The 18060-nt window shown below is 42.9% G+C and overlaps 1 protein-coding gene across 2 annotated transcripts in view; it reads right to left on the bottom strand.

The window, feature by feature from the left end:
- The window catches only part of LOC148678494 (zinc finger E-box-binding homeobox 2), a 57605-nt gene extending 44747 nt beyond the window's left edge, over positions 1 to 12858 (bottom strand). Inside the window, exon 1 of one of the 2 annotated variants that reach the window (XM_088633637.1) lies at positions 12569 to 12858. In XM_088633637.1, coding sequence (XP_088489763.1) covers positions 12569 to 12626 — 58 coding nt within the window. In that variant the 5' untranslated portion in view covers positions 12627 to 12858. The remainder of the gene's footprint in view (positions 1 to 12568) is intronic. The other variant, XM_088633636.1, reaches the window with a different exon arrangement.
- Between the last annotated feature and the right edge of the window lie 5202 nt (positions 12859 to 18060).

The raw sequence follows: 18060 nt of genomic DNA, 5'->3' as shown, positions 1-18060 counted from the left end.
ACAAAAGTCTCCGAAGGCTCGTCATCTAACAGTTATCAGTTAGCAGCATCAGTTAAAAGTAAACGTACTAAATTCTATTTAACTATTACTAACCAGTCCAAATCTGTTTTATAGGCATATTGAAAAGTAGCAGCTACTTATAGTGGATTTTCTGTTACAAAATTGAAATTTAGCAGAACAAATATAATGTATACTACAAATCCAAGCAAAATAGCAAAGATATTATTATTATTGTTGTTGTTGTTTATTATTTAACTATTTTAAATATTAATTTGTCCAGCGTTAGAAGTCAAACTGTGCATACTGTTTGCTTCACAACATTATATGTAATGGAAACAAATGAAACTGAATAAGCTTAATTGATTGGAAAATTGTAGTTTCAAGTCTATCATTTTGTTCTTGTCCGTCTTAGAGTGAACAAATTGGTAGAGTTTATGGTCTTAAACAGTTCAAGTTAAATTGTCTTGTTAGCCCTAAACCACTTAAAGGTTATTCTATAAAGCAGCCCAACATGTTTAAGTCATAAAGCCTCGTTAAGGTAAATGGTTAAGTGTTACATTTGACCCATTTGCTGAGCCAAGCCAGGCCCTTTGAGGTTAAAGCTCAGTGCCAACTTGGTATTCTTTACTGATGGGCTCCGAAAGAGAGGTTTAAAGGAGCTGTAGCTTCTGTTTAAGTCTTCATTACTTCTAGAAACATGGTTTCCACCGAAGCTAGGATGCCTTCAGTAGTAACAGAATTTGTCGCTGGCAAGAGGTTTCTACTTGGGAATTATACCTGAGAAGCCATCACTTTTGGGGGGCATGATACCTTTTAGACAAGCAGAAGGTGACCTGTATCTGACAGTCCAGCATTGTGGCAAGAACTTGCAATGAGTTTCTGTTTTAGGAATAAGGCTCTGGTGATACTGCTTAGAACAAGGAGCTGCGTCAATGTGCTTGCAACAAGGAAAAAGCAGAGGTTAATTCCATGCCAAAGAGCAAATGTATGGGCTGTATATATGAATCACCTGGGTAGTAAAGTTGTTAGACTTTCTACCTTCTTTTCTTACTACCTACAGATGTTTTGAGGGATAAGATGCATGGGAAAGTAACAATTTTACTTCTGCCAACCTCAGGTATCCTGTGTGTGGCTTTTATTGAACCTGACTAATTAACACCTCGATTGCATTTAATTTTAGTGCCTTGAATTTCGTCTGTAAATCGTACTTTCTGCACTAAAAACAGCTGATGCATATAGAGGAAAAAGAACATTCTTGTTCACTGCTGTGCAGCAAGCACATCCAGCTGGGCAGACCTGGACAGGGGTACCACTTGTGGAATCCCGTTCAGGGGTCATCTAATGACTTCAATCAGGGGACCCCAGTCCTGGTCCTGTCAGGATGTTGTGTTTGAACCACAGTTTTCTTGGTGTCTTCAAAAGCAACATGACCTGAAGATCTTGGAGAATTGGTCTAGTTAAACAGGTAATTAACCAATTTAAGTTAAGAGCCTAGCTGAAATGCAAACTTGTGGAGACACCAGTGCTCCAGGACCAGGAGTGGGGACCTCTGACATAAAACGAGTCTTCAGATGGCTGTTTGAGTATTTTCGTGGGGACTTCTTGGTGTCATTTTGGGACTGTGGTAAATGCTAGATTAAGGGAATTTGTGAGAACGCATTCCTTCAAACACTGGTTTTTAACCGCCAAGCAACAAGAGCCATCTGTGGGATAAACCTGTAAAGCAATGAATGAAAAAAGAATCCCTGTGTTTAAGTCACTCCTCTGTAGTCCTTCTTCACTACCCAGCACTGAAACTTGAAGGGGAAAACAAATGGTGCTCTGTTATGAAGGAAATGGTCCTTGTTTTTTAACTTGCCAAATTGTTGATGAGTGGTGATTTATTTGCAACATAGGCTAAAAAAGATACCACACTCTTTATCTTTAGATACAGTATTCTCAAGTTAAAGAAGTTCAAGTAGGGAGCTGCGTCAGAATGCATAGGCTGCAAAGGAAGGGGTAAAGGTTTATTTCATACTGAAAAGAAGAGACACGTTTTGGCTACAGAGCCTTCTTAAGGTGTCACGCCGGAATGTTGTGTCTCTTTTCTTTTCAGCGTGGTATAAACTTTTACCTGTACCTTTGCAGTCTAAGTTAAATGTTTATAATAAGGAAGGTTTAAATGCTAATTTTATGAGCATTTGGTTAGAAGTAACTCTTTCTTTAAGGTATGTGTGATCTGCAGTTGCACAGCACAATTGCTATAAAAGCATCAGTCAGGTAATTCAAGTGATGGCAGCAAACACTGTTTTGATAAACTAGTAATCACTGTAATCATGAAAGTGTGTATAATAATATAATATCTGATTCCACCTAATTAAATTGGTAGTCCCCACTGACAGTGCATAGGCTGAATATAAAGGAGTTAAACAGGGAGTCTAATTTTCCATCTGAAAAGTGGTTTCTATTACTTTAGCAAAGTTTAAAATGTGTTTTGAAGGATGTATGCTTAGAAATCCCTTTGGCATCTTTTTAAAGTCTGTTCCTTCTCATGAGCTGGCACTTGGACTTCTGAACCCAAGTCTGGTCTCAGTTCAGATAGTTTACAGAAATTTCTTTAGATCATTGCCTGCTTTGGATTTATGAAAAGGGTTAAACTGTTTACATGTCCAATTCAATTCCCTAATTGTCGATCATGAAAAATCAAATTCCAGGTGGACCACTGAGGATCTGAGCTCCAAATCACAGGTCTTCAAATCTAAGAGCTGAGATCTGGAAAAACTCATTAACTTGTTAAGTGGCTTAGGAAATAATTGGTCCACTTATGTCACCTGGACACCTTGACACTCTTAAGGAAGGGTTGCCTCTTAGTAATCCAGCACATTTCCTCATGTACCTAAACCAATGCACTTTCCTAATGCAAGGGGACCAAATCGGTTTATGGTTTTCTGTGCTGCGCTGAATTCTGTTTCACTGGTTTTTAAATCTTGCCATTTATACTGCTCTTCACATAAACTATCTTCAAAGGGGAAAGTTAGAATGTTTATTTACATATTTCTAGCGATTCCCTGCTGATTTACACAAATTTCTTTTGAATCTCTGGAGCCACCAGTATTTTGATGCTTTAAGTATTGTAGCACATGCATTGTCCAGTGCATAAACCATGCAATGGCAAGCTCCAGCAACGTCTGTTTATAAGGGTGGATTTGCTGTTTTGTCTTTGTACAGTAATTATGAAATCTCTAAGCTTGTTTTGTTTCAGTGCTGCAGAAATGTTTGTCAGTTGATCATGTATTTCTGCATGTCCTGCTGAAGTGGAAAGGTTATGCCTGGAGGTGCAATGTTTCAACCAATAGCACCTTTCATGCAATTATTTTTGGGCAGGCGTGAAAAAATTGTGTTGTTAGTGTGTTAGCGTGTTGGACTGAGGCTGAAGATAACAGCGGTCACTGTAAAGCAGGCAGAAAGACCCAGCTCACTGGCCTTTTGAGGAACTAAAAGCCACATTGGAAAAATAGTTATAGCACATTCACATAGAGAAATACAGTATGCTTCTTTATGTACTGTATATACAGTACGTGTTTAATTTTGCATTTCTTACTGACATTTTTATTCATCCATCCCTCTCAGTGGATTAACCATGAAGTTTCTTCATTAAAGAGAAAGGGTGTGAACTACATTAATGTTGAACTATTTAAGCACTGTAACTGGAATAAATGTTTTAATTACAACAATAACGCACAGATGAAAAAATACTGCCTTCATTTCAGGACTCGGCAAACTAAAATAAAAAATATTTTTACTAATTGCATCTTGTTTCTAATTCTAGTCACAGTTTCACAGATAGTCCATTCCCAAGCAGAGTTATTCACCAACTTAAGTGTCATAAATGTTCTGTTAATCTTTACAAACTAAACAGTCGATGTGTCTTAATTTACAGGTTTCTATGCAGCTGCATAAATTGGTATTCACATATGACCTGTGCCTTACCATTTGTGAGAATGAGTATCCCAAAATGTCCTAGAAAAGATCTCAGTGCTCATCTGACTATGCTGATTTGACGGTGTTACATTTCCTTTGATTGACTAAGGCCCCTGGAAACAGAGGACACCAACACTTTTGTCCAAAACGGTGAGAGATCTACTGTAAGTGAAACTTTGATGTTTAGTTGTTTTTTTTCTTGCTTGGGTATCTCGCCCCGCTGTCTTGGCATCCCTTTAAAAATAGCATCTGAAAAGCCCTCTCAACAACTGAGAGGAAATGACAGGGGGAAGTGTGCAAGTGGTGCACCTGTTCAAGCCTGCTAAACTTTAGTAATGGGCTTCAGTCCTTTGTGTGACGTCCATGTACTTTCCCACTGCCCTCCCCACCTGCTTTCATCAGCTTTGCTTTTTTCTGGAGCCTTAAGTGTGCCTGATAATGAGCTGTGAATGAGAACTTCTAAAAAAAACATTTTCAGTTTTATCATAATTAAGTAGGGAAACTACATGAAACACAAGCTTTTCTAGCTATGGGGGTCCATATTAACATGTATTGTAAAAAAAGAACATGAGAGAGTTTACAAATCCCAAGAAGCATTTTACAGGTAGTTGGTAGTTAACTGAAATTGAAAATAACATTTTCAATGTCACGAGCCAATTAAACACTGGCCTTGTTTAATTAGCTTTAATTCACTTCAAACCTGTAAACTGCTGTGCTATTACCAAGTTAAAAAAAACACAGTTCAGCCCACAGCCCGTCTACAGTAAAAAAGGATTCTGTTTAATAAGATGTGAAGCATTCTGTCATTCAGAGGAATGCAATCTCTCGGTCTCTCTCTGCCTCCTCCCTATCTCAGGTACTGAGTGGTGAGCAGTTCCAGGTGGTACCTGTTGATCGCAGGTACAGGGTGAGGGAGGATTTCCTTGACTCCTGCCCTCCCCCACGGCGTGCTTCTGTGAGCTCCCTCCCATCACCTCTCGGAGAAACACGCACCTGTGCTGAGAGAGACGGGCTCCCACACCTTCACTCACTCATGCTAACGTGTGCTGCTCACCCTACTGGCGTATGTAATGTTTTAGGCTCACCGGCTCAAGTTCTTTTCCTTGTAGCCGGTACTGGTGGCATGGGAGGAAGGCCTCCCCAAGGCCCTCCTTCACGTGGAAAGGGCGAACTCTGAGTAGTCAGTCAAACCTATCTTGCATGTTGTTGGGAGGTGGGATATAAAATGGCAAATAACCCCACACAACTATAGTGAGAGCATCTAAGCTCCACACAAATAGGCCCACACACTGGAATCGAACCCAGGGTCCCATGCCCATGTATAGTACTAACCCTCATTATGACATTGTCATAATGGTTTTACTCTATTGATGAATATCTGGGTTGTTAAAGCGCTGTCTTGAAAGAGGTCTGCTAAATTCTCGGTGTTGTATCCTCCACCTAAAGGCTTTGGCTGCATCTTTACAATGGGGATCCACTGGTATACTTCAGGTATGTAATGTAATGGCAATGTAAGGCCATTCTCCTTTCTAAGTGAGTGTCCCTGCCACCTATTCTTTCTGAGTGATATTGTCTAAGGGTTCATGATCCATCATTTGATATATAAGTGGAAGCTGGTGATATAAGCAGACAGACTCAATGCTGTGGAATCAGGATCAACAGTGAAACACATCCAGAGGACATAAGAGGAAACTATGGGCAAACTCTTAAAACTGAGAACTGGATTCACATTATCACATAGTGATAGTGTTGTGTTCGTCTGGAACAAACCACCCAGCTGTGTTGTTGAAGCTGATACTCTGGCTTCTTTCTAAAAATGGCTGGATCAATGAACTACTGCAAACCAAATCAGCTAGCTGTAGGCCCATGGACCTCCTCTTGTTTGTAAACATCCTTACAGTATGTTCTTATGTCTTCATAGTGTCCACTCTGCAGAACAGTAACTGTGCTACAGAATACCACAAGCAAATATCCATAGTAGAGGAACTGATGAATGTGCATGCCAAAAAACCCAAGTATAGTGCCTTAAGGACAGCCAGCAGTTTCTCACAATGACTTATTTATCATCTCGGGGATTAAGGAGCATTTCTAGTTGCTTTTGGTTACACTCCTTGTAGTATTCCAACGTTACCTTTGTCCCGTATTTTACAACAACAGGTTGAATTTGAAACTGAAGTAGGTATGCTACCTTTATGTTCCCCCACTTTGTGTAAACAAGGACATACTGTACAGTACAAGGCCAGGGTGCCATTGTGGGTGAGATAGGTGATATGTTCCTTCGCTAGAAAACTTCTCAGGTTTTTGTATTTTTTTGCAAATAGAATGTACTTCTTTTTTTATCTAAAACCAGAGATGGACCACAGGAAGAACATTTTTTTTGGCAGCGTAGCTTTTTGCTAACCCCAAGGAGGTGTCATAAATTAAAATTCACACACACGTGTGCACGCTCAGTATTAGTATTAGTAGCATGGAAGATGGACAGTAAGAAGTAACAGGTGAAGTCTTGTTATATTTTTTCTGCATTTGTGAATGCTATCAGTGTCCATGGTTGTCACTCATGACAGAATGGATTTGAAGATTTAACCCTTTTCTGTAATCCTGCTGCCTGGGTCTGCAATATGTTGTGACGTCTGAATTCCGTGTAGAACTTGTCAGAAGCCTTCTCTCAGTGGAGAAGACTGTTTTAGGGAGCAAATCATTGGTATAGTGTATGTAATAGAACCGGTCTGATTTTGGCAGGGTGAAGAAACTGAATTCCTTATTCAGAGAATGTGTAAATTCTTAAATGAGAGAAAATATTAATTCGTAACAAACAGCTGTCTGTGGAAAAGCACAAATCGCTTAGGCAAAATGCACATTTCTCTGCTAGGCTCTGTTGCTGTACCCTAACCCAGTTCTTTTCAGATGAAGTCCAAGGCTGTGAGGTATAGGCTTCTCTGAAGAGAAAACAACAACTTGGTGTGCTGTTTTCAGTGCACATACTTGTTTGTTTGCTGAGAACACAGTTTATCACACTTTGTAGTCCAATCCTGGTCAGATCATCCCATCACCTGGGTGACCTCCTCAGCAGATGGGGTGACACCATGGCTACTTTCAGGAAATAGCTAGATGAGATCCTCAGTAGTTACTAGCAGCCACATGGACTCACTGGATCGAATGACCTCCTCTCTTTCTTTAATCTTTCTCCATATAACAACCCACAATTCCATTTGTACCTCTCCTACAGTATATACATGTAGCATACATACTGTAGCTCCAACAAAAGGATCAAGTCTGTGGCTTACAGCCGCAGGGAATTGAACCAAAGAGCTGTTTGAATCATGACTGGGAATACTGTAAACAGTCCACTGTGGAGCCACTGTATTGCTGAGGACTACAGATAACATTACAGACATAAACATCAGTCAGACTGAACAATAAAGCCATAAACACTGACCTACTCTTTGCAGCTATTTTAACACTGAGAGCGAAGTGTCTGTAGATCACAGGGCTTAGGACTGTACGACAGCGCCACGGCCAAGACAGACTTCCCAGAGTTTACGGCACAAGTATGAGATCTGCCAAAATTTAAATTGTATTTAACTAGCATTAAAGTTGTAAACTCAGTATGATGTTTTACAACTCTGATCGTTTCTGAAAAATGAACAGTTTTCTACTACGTATATAGCTCCTATTGATAGTCCGATCAAAGAACTATGATCGATAGTGGTAGACATACCTAACCTAGCATGGCTTGTCAATGGAAATGTAGTAAATAATACCAGTTTCACTCCGGATTGATGTGATCATTGATCATTAATCACTTCATTTGCCCATCTCAATGTTATGTATACATTTTCACTTCACTTGTTTCGTTTAAATGTTTACAGCTATTAAAAGCTAGAAGACTCCACTAACAACTAGTAAAGGGTAACTACTGTATAGAATCCTTAGAGAAATACCAGGTTGCAGGTCATCTAAACGATAATTATAATGTAGCCTGTCCATAACTATCTTGGGCTTTCCCCCAGGTGAAGATATTAGAATTACTTGGGACTGATATGGATAGGCAGCCTAGACAATGATCCTTCAGAGACCAGATGCTGCAAACAGGTCAGGACAGGGTCACCAGTGTTCTTCTTCCTGTAGGGCCCTACAGAGAGCTACAGGATCAGTTGATTAGGTCCATCAGCTACACATTTCTTCCTTGCACAATAAAAGGACACGTTAGAAATGGACACTGCAGATTTTAAGTTGCAAGTGACAACAGGAAGAAAAAAGCTCCACTTTCCTGTCCCACCGAAGAGTGACAGCCCTCCTGTGGGGCCCGTTATTGGCTTTCGGCGTCAGCACTGTCACCACCAGCCCCCCTTTCTCAGAACTCCCCCACCCCCCCCACTGAGCCTGACGCCTGGGCTTCAAATGAACAGAGGGATCATCGTAAAACAGGGTGCCACAGCTTGCACTGCCCTGCGACAAACACACAGTGCCAGAGCCTGCCAGACATCTGCTCACCAGCTGCCGGCAGAGACTGGGGTTTGGAAATCAATGAAGAGAGAGGAAAAAAAAGATGAAATAAGCGCATAAAAGAAGAAATAAAAAATAAAAAAGAGAAAAACAGGGCTGGGGTTTCAAATAAGGAAATACTTTTTTTATTTGAGCAAACTGCTGTTTATCAGTTTCATGTTACATGGAGAAAGAAAAAGATTTGTGTGTGTTTATCATTTGTGTGGTTAATTCAGTGACGAAATTTCATTTTTTACATTTTTTTTTAAAATAAGGTCAGAATTACTCATTTACTTCCTGTTAATGTGAATTACTACCCAGAATCATCTCCTTGCCCTGCTGGGGGTTTACTGTACTATACTTCTGTTTTTTGGTTTTATTTTTTGTCTCCTGACAGAACGGTCCTGACCGGCTATTGCCCTGAAGGTCAGTTCTGTGTAAAAATGACTGTGGCTGCGGGAAGATGGGAAATTTGAACAATTTTGCAATAACCACAGTACCTCCATCTGATCACAGGTTTGCAAAACTGCTTCCCAGCACTGCAGCACAATCGTCTTTAGAAAGTTGAGTGCTGTAACTCTGGCTTTCAGAATTGTAATTTTCCTTGAAGGTGTATTTTTTATCTTTTATTTTATTACAGTTTGTGCCAAGTTCATTATGTTTTATCTGCTTCTACCTCACACTTGAGATGTTTTCCTCAATCCAACACACTGCCTCTTAACTCTGTAATCTGCTCAGTGTGTTTTTTAAATAGTACAAATTGTCTAATTAAAGTAACTCCGTGTGATTAGCAGTACAGTAACCCAAATATTTATCCAGATGCTTCAATCAGTGTTTTCTTAATTGCAGGAAAATATGTTGTACACACTTATTCCAAAAAGCCCATACTGAAATTTTGAAATTTACAACAACTGTTTTCATTTTGCTTGTATTCAAGACGGCACCCATCTGTATTGCATGTGCTTGAGTGAAGGAAAAGGAATCAAAAAATAAAACTTGGGAGTTTATTGATAAAGCTTTGTGGTCTCGGCAGAGCTTGTTGGTTCCCTAATCATTTAATCTTTAAGCGTCTACTGAATAAATTGAAGCTTTTTACTCCAGACTATTAATTAACCGCAGCTGATTATCCAGAAGAAAAACAACCCATAAAAATGTTGATTTCACATAGGAAAAGCAATTCTTGCTGGACTTCTTATCAGGGAGTCACCTTCACACTATTAGTGTTACTTTCAGACAATGAAGAGTATGTTTCATTCTGCAACAGAAATTCTTTAAAAACGTCCCCCTGCTGGTTCGTAGTTTGGGGATTGAGTGAATGTAATCTTTACATGCATGTTATGAACTGACCCTGGCCTCTTGCAGATAGAAGAGTGGGCCTTTTAAATCCACAGGAGACTGAACTATCCTCCTCACCTCTTGGGAAAGGGTGAGAAGGCCGTGGAGAGTCCGTGGCAAGTTAGCTAGTGTTTACAACCGCTCGGAAATCACTCTCTTCATGCTGGCTCGGCCACCTCGTTGATATGCAGTTGAGTTCAGCCATTCGGCGGCAGAAAACCTCTCAAAAGAGGCAGAAAGACGAGACCGAAGACCGGCCTGCACCCAGTGCTGGCTCTTACTTCTATTTCCCTGTCTAGATGTTATCACATTAACCATGCCTCGTTGACCTTTCTCTGTGTTCTCCTGTGCCGGGACTGATTCGATGTGTTTGCCTTGAGCTGCAGCGAAATAAAAAGAAATCTCCAGCTTGGATTTCTACTGCGATCCCCCCCCACCCCATAACACTTACATCAACCCGCCGGGGAAAAACTGCAAGAGACGCAGGACAGAGCCAGGAAAAATGGGGCATCGGCGTGTGCCACGCGGGTATTTCTGAGTTGTTTTATTAATCGAGGTTGTGTTGATGTTTAAAAATCAGATCCGGCTATAGAACAGATGAGGATTTTACTTAGTACAAATTAAAACAAATCTTACAACTCCCAATGCTGTGTGATCTGTTTAGGATCTTATGGATTGTGCTGCACCTCTAGCCAGGTGGTGGGGATATCCACTCCCAGTACTTGGGGCTTTCCATCCGAAGAATCCCTACTCGATTGCATCCGTGTTTCTGCTGGTGTCCAGATTCTCTCCTGTCGCACTGGGATCACAAAGGTTGTTGCTTCACAGAACATGGTTTTCTATTTAAAAATAAGTGTGTGCGTGGGAGTGGAATTTCTGCACTTTAATAATAGAGGTTGGTGGATGTCATATTTTTTCTTTTGTCTGGCTAACTTTATTGTCCCCGATGGGGAAACTTGCTTTGCTGGCAGGTAAAGAAAGTCTATCTGGTTTGTTGTCATCTGCTTTTAGAAGAACCTTATTCACAAGGGTTTGTCATGAGACAGAAATTCACTATTTTATAACGATTTAGTTACCTTAAAGTTCCCCCTGGCTTCTGGACCACTATACTTGCTACCTTTTGTATTTAACAGGCGCACGTAGGTGAGAAGCAGCCAGCCTGTGAACCTGTGACTGAAACTAATCGGTCTGTAGAGAGTCGGAGGAGTTTTTAGTCTGTTTTCGAGAAGCGACCGTTAGACGCTTTATTTGAATGAATGCACTATCAAAATGAGATCACTTGCTTTTCCATACCTTGTCTTCGGAAAGCGTAACATACTTGTTTCTTGCCTTCTGTGTGCTTTGTAAAATAGTATTCGCTGTTAACGTCCGAGAACTGTTTTACAGAACCGAATGACACCCGACAACATGTAGTTGTCTCGACGTTTTCGAGACCACAGAAGTTATTTCATTTTAGCTTTTGCGTACAACGAAGTCTCTGAACCTTAACTGTGATTTTTATTAAACCATCATTTCAGTTTCGAATTCAGTTTTGTGTGAACCCCTCGAATTCAAACACCTCGAATATTTCATCTACAGATGTGATTTATTTTGGACTCGACGTTAAGTGCGTTTTTCTTGCATTCAATTGATTAGTTTTCAAGGCCGTTCCCTCAGTTCTAACAGCGCCATGCGCGCTTGTGTTAGAAACATGTTTCTAAAAACATCGTCAAACCACTATGAATTTTGTAAATTTCGGATGAAGAGAGTACCGCCGCACAGCTGTGAGCTAAATGACTTTTGCTGCTATAGTGAACAGCAGAGATTTGTCGGTTGTATTTCACTGGTGACTTCGGTTATTGGCAAAAGAAAATCTCTACTCATTTCTGGAGATACCGCGCCAATGAGTGGGATACGACACGCACGTAAAGACAGAGTTTTTTTGTCACTCGGGTGCTGTCTGTAGTTTATTTGGGAAATCTATATTGGAAGTTTGGGGAAGCGTGTTGAAAAGAAAACAATGCAGTCTGGTTATCTTTCGTTTTTCATTGTTATTATTTTGTGGGCCACTGTGATTCTTGATAAACTTTCGATTCTGCTAACGGGACGAATGTGGGGTTCGGTAACGCGCTTTGTTCACGTACAGAGCATCATGCGGGCAGTAGGGTGGCCACATTACAATAGCCCCTGCCCGACACATCCGTCTGCACTGCCTGCACAGCGCGTTTCCGTCTGTATAAATACCGCGTCGCTCATTCATAACCCCGCAGTACAGTAACCCGTCTAAACTCCAGCTGTTCCGACGTCAGTCAAAACTGAATACACATGCTGGTTTTTGGTCTCTTCCTACGACCGTTACAGAGAAGTTAAGAACATCCTAGAACAGAAAGCAAGCACTACCGTTCGCCTACCGACTTGTGCAGTGTAAAGTCCGGTGCTCATAAGTAAAATCCCCGTAACGTTGTTTCTGAGATCGCCTACAGTACTTGCGATGCGGGTCCTTAGGTTCAGTAAGCAGAGAGGAGGCACATGGGCGAGCGGCAGCCGACTTCACCCCGGCCGGCAGATAGTACGGCTACATGGTTTCTTATGAACCAAAATAAAAGACGACAACGAGTCACGATGGAAAAGAAAGTCTAAAGTATAGTAATGGAACGACCGACTTGAAACATTCCTCCACAGGAGACGGGTCCGAAAAGCCTGTATAGAAGCGAAACCGTTATTTCCCAGATCCTTGTGCCCTGACAGTCGAGAGCGAGCAATTCCGTTATCTTTTCGGCTAGTACGAAGTTAAACAGCGGTGCCCTACCTTGGTTCCTCTTGGGGTTCGCCTGCTTTCTGCGCTTGCCCCTGCTTTCCTCCGCCATCCCGCGTGTGTTAGCTGGCCGGGCTCAAGACAGTTCAGCTGGTGAGAGAGGAGAAACGCTGTAGCGCTCCTCATCTCAGCCCTTCAGGGATTTTTTTTTCTGAGCCATGCTGCGACCCCAGATCGGCACAGAGCGCTCATTAGAAGGTGATGTCATTGGTAGGGGCTGGTCTTGTCCGTAAACTCGCAGGATAAGATTGTATTCGTGTGATGCAGAGCGCTTCGTGTGTTACACGCGGTGTGACAGCGCAGAGATGGAGCTTTTTTTTAATAATCAGAAGGAAAAAAAAAACCTTGCCGGGTAATTCTCTGCCTCTCTCTCTCACTATTTCTCTTCCTCTTTGCTGTTCTCGGCACTGCCACCGCTAATGCGGGGTTTCGCGCTGGGTAGGCTAAAAAAGTTAAAGAACTGCTAAGTGAGAAGTCGACTTTACTCCTGACCCAGCTGCACGGAACCCAAAACGTAGAAGGGAAGGTGTTTAGATGATCGGAGAAGGGGCTATTTTAGAACCGATGCCTGTTGGTTTTTAAGGGACATTCGTGCGCCTGAACATATGAAAAAGCTACAGGCGGGCTAGTACTGTACTTTTACAGGGCTCGTGTCTTTCTGACCCCTCGCCACTTTGTCTTTCGGTTTATCAGCCGCCCCCAGCTGCATCAGTCGAGATTGTCAGAGCGGAGCCTCCCTTGTCTCGCCCGGCTCCTGGGCTGCTGACGCGATAAGGCGGGGGGGGGGTCAGCTCGGCGCCCAGCCCAGCCCGACCAGCGCCCCCGGCCCTCACCCGTCCGCAGCCGGCTGGGACAGCCCTGCTGCAGACCACGGCTTCCTCGACACAGCTCGCCTCCACAGTCAGTCAGTCAGTCAGTCAGATGCGCGCCTTCACACTGAACACCCCTTCGCCCCTGTCACATTCCAAATGACTTTTCTTCTCTCTGCCTTCTGCTTCTTGCTCCGAGCTGGTAAATATCCAGCGCCCCCAGTCAGTCCATTGTGAAATGACCGTCCGGATATGTAGCGCCGCTCACGGCGCGAATTTCGACCTGTGCCCCATTTCTTCCAGCGATCGCATTAAGAGGTGGAATGTCCGTCCTTTGTGTTGAGGACTTAATGTTTTCCCCCTATATTTAAACACCTCTGTGGGTCTTTCAAAGACATCTTCACTCCCTCTTCACCGATTCACCTACTGCTGTTCCCAAAGTTTTTTCCCCCTCTGTATCGTTAGCTGAAGTCACACCAGAGATCTTCTAAGAGTAATGGTTATAAACCAGCAACAGTGGAATCATTAATTAACGGCTTGCTTTGTCGATAATGGAATTAAAATCACACTTTGCTTGATCATCACAGCAGTATGATAGCCATTCATATGGTCACTCATGCTAACGAGGTCGTTTACCACCATCATTTAATAAGGAAAATATCCAAACTTTATTTCTTAACCATCGAGAGGGAAAAAAATAATAAAATTCGAGGGCAGAGACTGTCTCTTCAGGGGCTCCGCGTTAACCCTTTGTCTCGAGCTCCCTGAACACTTGAGCACACTTGGCTCGTGCACCGTCTTCAGAAACATTTCACACCACCTTAAATTTACAGTACCTCCTGCTTGTTTTGAAAAAGAAAATTCAAACTTAATGATATGAAAAAAATGGACAGCAACTTGAGCTACTAAAAGACTAGAGTTTTCATGAAGAATTTACACCTACAAACTTTTTTTCTGTTTAACGCCTGCGTGCGTGTGTTTTGCCTTAGCGCTTAAACCAACTATGAATAGAGACGCCCGAATATGGAGGAAGCTCTTCTATACGAAATCAATGAAGAACCGTACAGTTGTTTATCACTTCTTCAGTGGTTGCTGTTGTCTGTTAAGAAAGTGTCGGCAGTTCGCCAATGCGCGGAGTTTTCCCCTTTATTCTACGCAGAGCCCAGCGGGACTGAGGAGTTTCTGAGAAAATTCAGGTTGTAGTGAGGCATCAGGCACGATTCCTCTACTTCGCTTTTCAAGAACTCGGGAAGTGTTACTCAGTGTTTTAGGGGAAAAACAGTTACAAACAGTTATCCTATACTGTGCTAATTGATACCATGAACACATGAACCTACAGTACAGGAACGGCTTTTTTTTATGAGCGGCAGAAGCCAGCTATCGCTTGCGGTGCCAGGAGAGAAGGTCTTTTTTAAATTAAAATATGCGATGTACACACACAAGCAACGAGTCATGTTTAACAAATGGTAACAAACCAACTATGTCAGAAAATCGCAGACACAAATGTCGAAAAAACTCGAGCTTGTCTTTCTTAATTTTTGGTCATTACATTATCTGTACTGAGAGTCATAAAAACCGCAACAAAATCTGCGGGTTACCATATACTGTAGAGCTCTGTGACCCTTTTAATGGCTCAAAATCTGGACTCCAGGTACCCCGGTTCTAAACCGAGAAAAGTTACAAGAACAGTAAATGCCATCCTGTGTGAGAGCCACTGGCAGAAGTACTGTACCTACTGTACAGTGTGCCGCCCTTGCTGCTATGAAAACGTCCTGTGCCGAATCATTCCTCGCAGTAAGGTACAGACACAATAAGGACGGCAGCCCTTTTTAACACAGAGATTGATTTTGTCGGAAAAGCAGACGTCTGTCAGGGGCTGTGCTGATTTCTCTGGAGCAGTGAGAGTGCCTGCATGTGTACATACAGCTCTTGACACAGGTACTGGAGACCTTCACCTGAAGCTGGCTGATTCACTTAACCACCTCGTCTGCCCCCTGCCATGATGAATGAGTGTTTCAGTTCACAGGCGGCTAAAATTGTACCCACAGCCTTGTCTGAATGTGAGCCGACAGCATCTCGAAAGCCTGTGTCGGTTTCTCTCCTTTCTAATAGTTTCTTTTCGCATCGCTGAGGTGCCGGGCCGCTGGGGAGTGCTGTAGTGTCTCCGCGTTCACACTTCAGCCAGTGGGGTACGCGGCTCTCTACAGAGCCATGAACTTTTTTTTTTTTTCCAATTTCAGAGACAAAAAGCGGCCCGACGTGTTTTCTAAGTTTTATTATCAATAACTGCCAGGACATTTCTAAGTTCGGTGCTCATTAGGCTCCGCTCAGTAAACGAGTGCTGTCACGAACGGAGAGCGACAGGCCTGCAGTCTCCCTGCCTGGGTTTCACTGGAGAGATGAGTCTCGACTGAGTCTGTGCTGGGTTACAGCGGACCGAGGGAGTTCAGTTATGAGCAGTGAGTTAACAGGGCTGCACTAGGGTCAGTGCCTTCCACAAAAACCAATGGGCAGTCCTTTTTCTCCTTGTGCGATGAAAAGACCCCCAGGTGCGGAGATGAGGGGGTGGAGGGGGGGGTCACTATCCTTTTGTCCGGTGAAATAAAATGCACCCCAGCTGGCCAGTTCAGCAGAGGTGTCTATTGAGCCCTGCTGCAGGAACCCCTGTGCTATTGATAGCCTGTAGAGCTGTCCGCAGAGAGCAGGGCGCAGGGGTCCTTCCACTGCCTGAACGGGAAATAAAAAGAGGATTCCGCATCTCAACAGAGGCCAGAGTGGGGGGATACCCCTTCCCACTGAGCCATTGTGCATCATCTGTTAGAGGTTCAAAGCTGAGAGCGTGGAAGGGAAGGAGGGAGGGGGATGGGGTGCTTAAAAACATATTAAGCAGAGTGAATTATATGCTCACCACCAACAAAAGCAAAGCTTTCACTGCATGGCTAAAAAAAAGGAGAAAGAGAAATGATTCTGCTGTCTTTGCAATTTCAGATCTGTATATTTCTTTCTTACTATTATATTTACTATTGTAATTCACAGCAGTGTTCCATTTCTATGCTGATCCTGTGTTACTATTGTGATTCTTCCTTTAATCTGTGAAATCTGAGACCTTTGGTCTTCTCTCTCTTCATATATATATAGTGCGTGTGTGTGTGAGCTCAATATTCCTTATGATTGGGTCATTTTTGGACAGGAAGACAGGAAGACTCTCAGTGGAAGTGACACATTAAGAGGTTAGGTGGTGCCCTGCCTTATTTCACAGGCATTGTGAGACTCAGACCTCAGCCCTCCTGAGAGCTATGAGTGCTGTCTGTTTGTTTGGTGCTCTCCACTACCACTATAAATTGCACCAGTTATTAAAAACCTCATTCTGGGCATGTGAAACAGGCCCTGGTGAAATGAGTCAACCGTGCCACCCTGCCAACACACAGCTCTACTAGTGCCACAGAACAGTAAGGCACAGCGCCATTGTCTGAATGAATGCAGCCCTTGGCTGCCAGAAACTAAATGACTAGGTCTCCACTGGAGCTGTAATACTCCCAATGCTGTTGCCATACAAAAGCCTCTGAGTCCATCATGTTATTAACGAGAATTTTATTTAATGCCTTTTGAAAAACAAAAGGAAGAAAAAAGGTTTTGACTTTCCTCAGTCTCAGTTCTTGGGGAGCAGTGTTTGAATTTCTGTAACCAGGATCTTAATCAAATCTTACTGGCTGAGCTCTTGTTACCATTTGGCCACTAGAGACATGGTGCATGGTAGTTTAATTAAGGTAATTTCCCTCGCAGAGCAAATTCCATCTGGTTACGAATATATCCGATCTGACTCTGTTGCCTGTCTTCTGGTTTAAGTGACACTTGTGTTTGGCTGACCATGATCTATTAATCATCTTATTATTTAACCTGCTCTTTAGTGTATTATTGGAAATGTGTCTGAAAAAAGTTTGTATCATGGCTTTGAGGTTCTGAATTCACACTAGTATGAATCACACAGCCTGTGGCTGGCAGACCAGGGGAAAACTGGAGGCTTCTGTGGGTGTTAATGGACTAACACAACTGTGTGTGAACTGTGCTCCAATGCTGGCCCTCCACACCAGGGGCTGAGAGCTCTATGCCGTCTTCATGACAGAACATTTCATGGGACAGACTAACTTTGTTTTTACACCTTTCACAACATTGTGATTCAAAACACATGAGTTCTCAAACGAGAGAAAGAGTGAGAGAGAGAGAGCAAAAAAAGGTTTGGAATGTTTCTTAATTCCCAAATGAGGTCAGCAGGGTAGTGTCTCTGGTGATTTAGCAGTGATGCAGGAAGAGGAGGTGGTGGGGGGAGGAGATGGAGGGGGGGGGGAGGTTTGTGGGGAAGGAAGGCCTGTGGTCAGTGAATCAGTTTGACTGTCTTTGTGTTCCACCCACTGTACAACAGTTGCTGCCATTCCACCTTTTGCCATGACCTCCTTTTAGCCCAGGGGAGCATCAGAGGCTTCCCAGCAGCCCCGGCGAGCTGAGATGGCTTGGGATGGGCCTGGCCATGCGACAGCCAGTATCGGGCATCTCCGGGCCAGCCTCTCAGCTCACAGGTTCACAACACAGGCAGGGGTTAATGCAAAAAGAACGCACAGGAGGTGTTCTTTTCCATAGCGCTGCAAAAGACGTTTCAAACACTCAGACCCCTAACGAGTA

This window comes from Lepisosteus platostomus, chromosome 1, assembly GCF_059453375.1.
Source record: "Lepisosteus platostomus isolate fLepPlt1 chromosome 1, fLepPlt1.hap1, whole genome shotgun sequence".
NCBI classification, from domain to species: domain Eukaryota; kingdom Metazoa; phylum Chordata; class Actinopteri; order Semionotiformes; family Lepisosteidae; genus Lepisosteus; species Lepisosteus platostomus.
The sequence above is the reverse complement of the archived record's forward strand: the minus strand, read 5'-3'. Positions and strand labels throughout refer to the sequence as shown.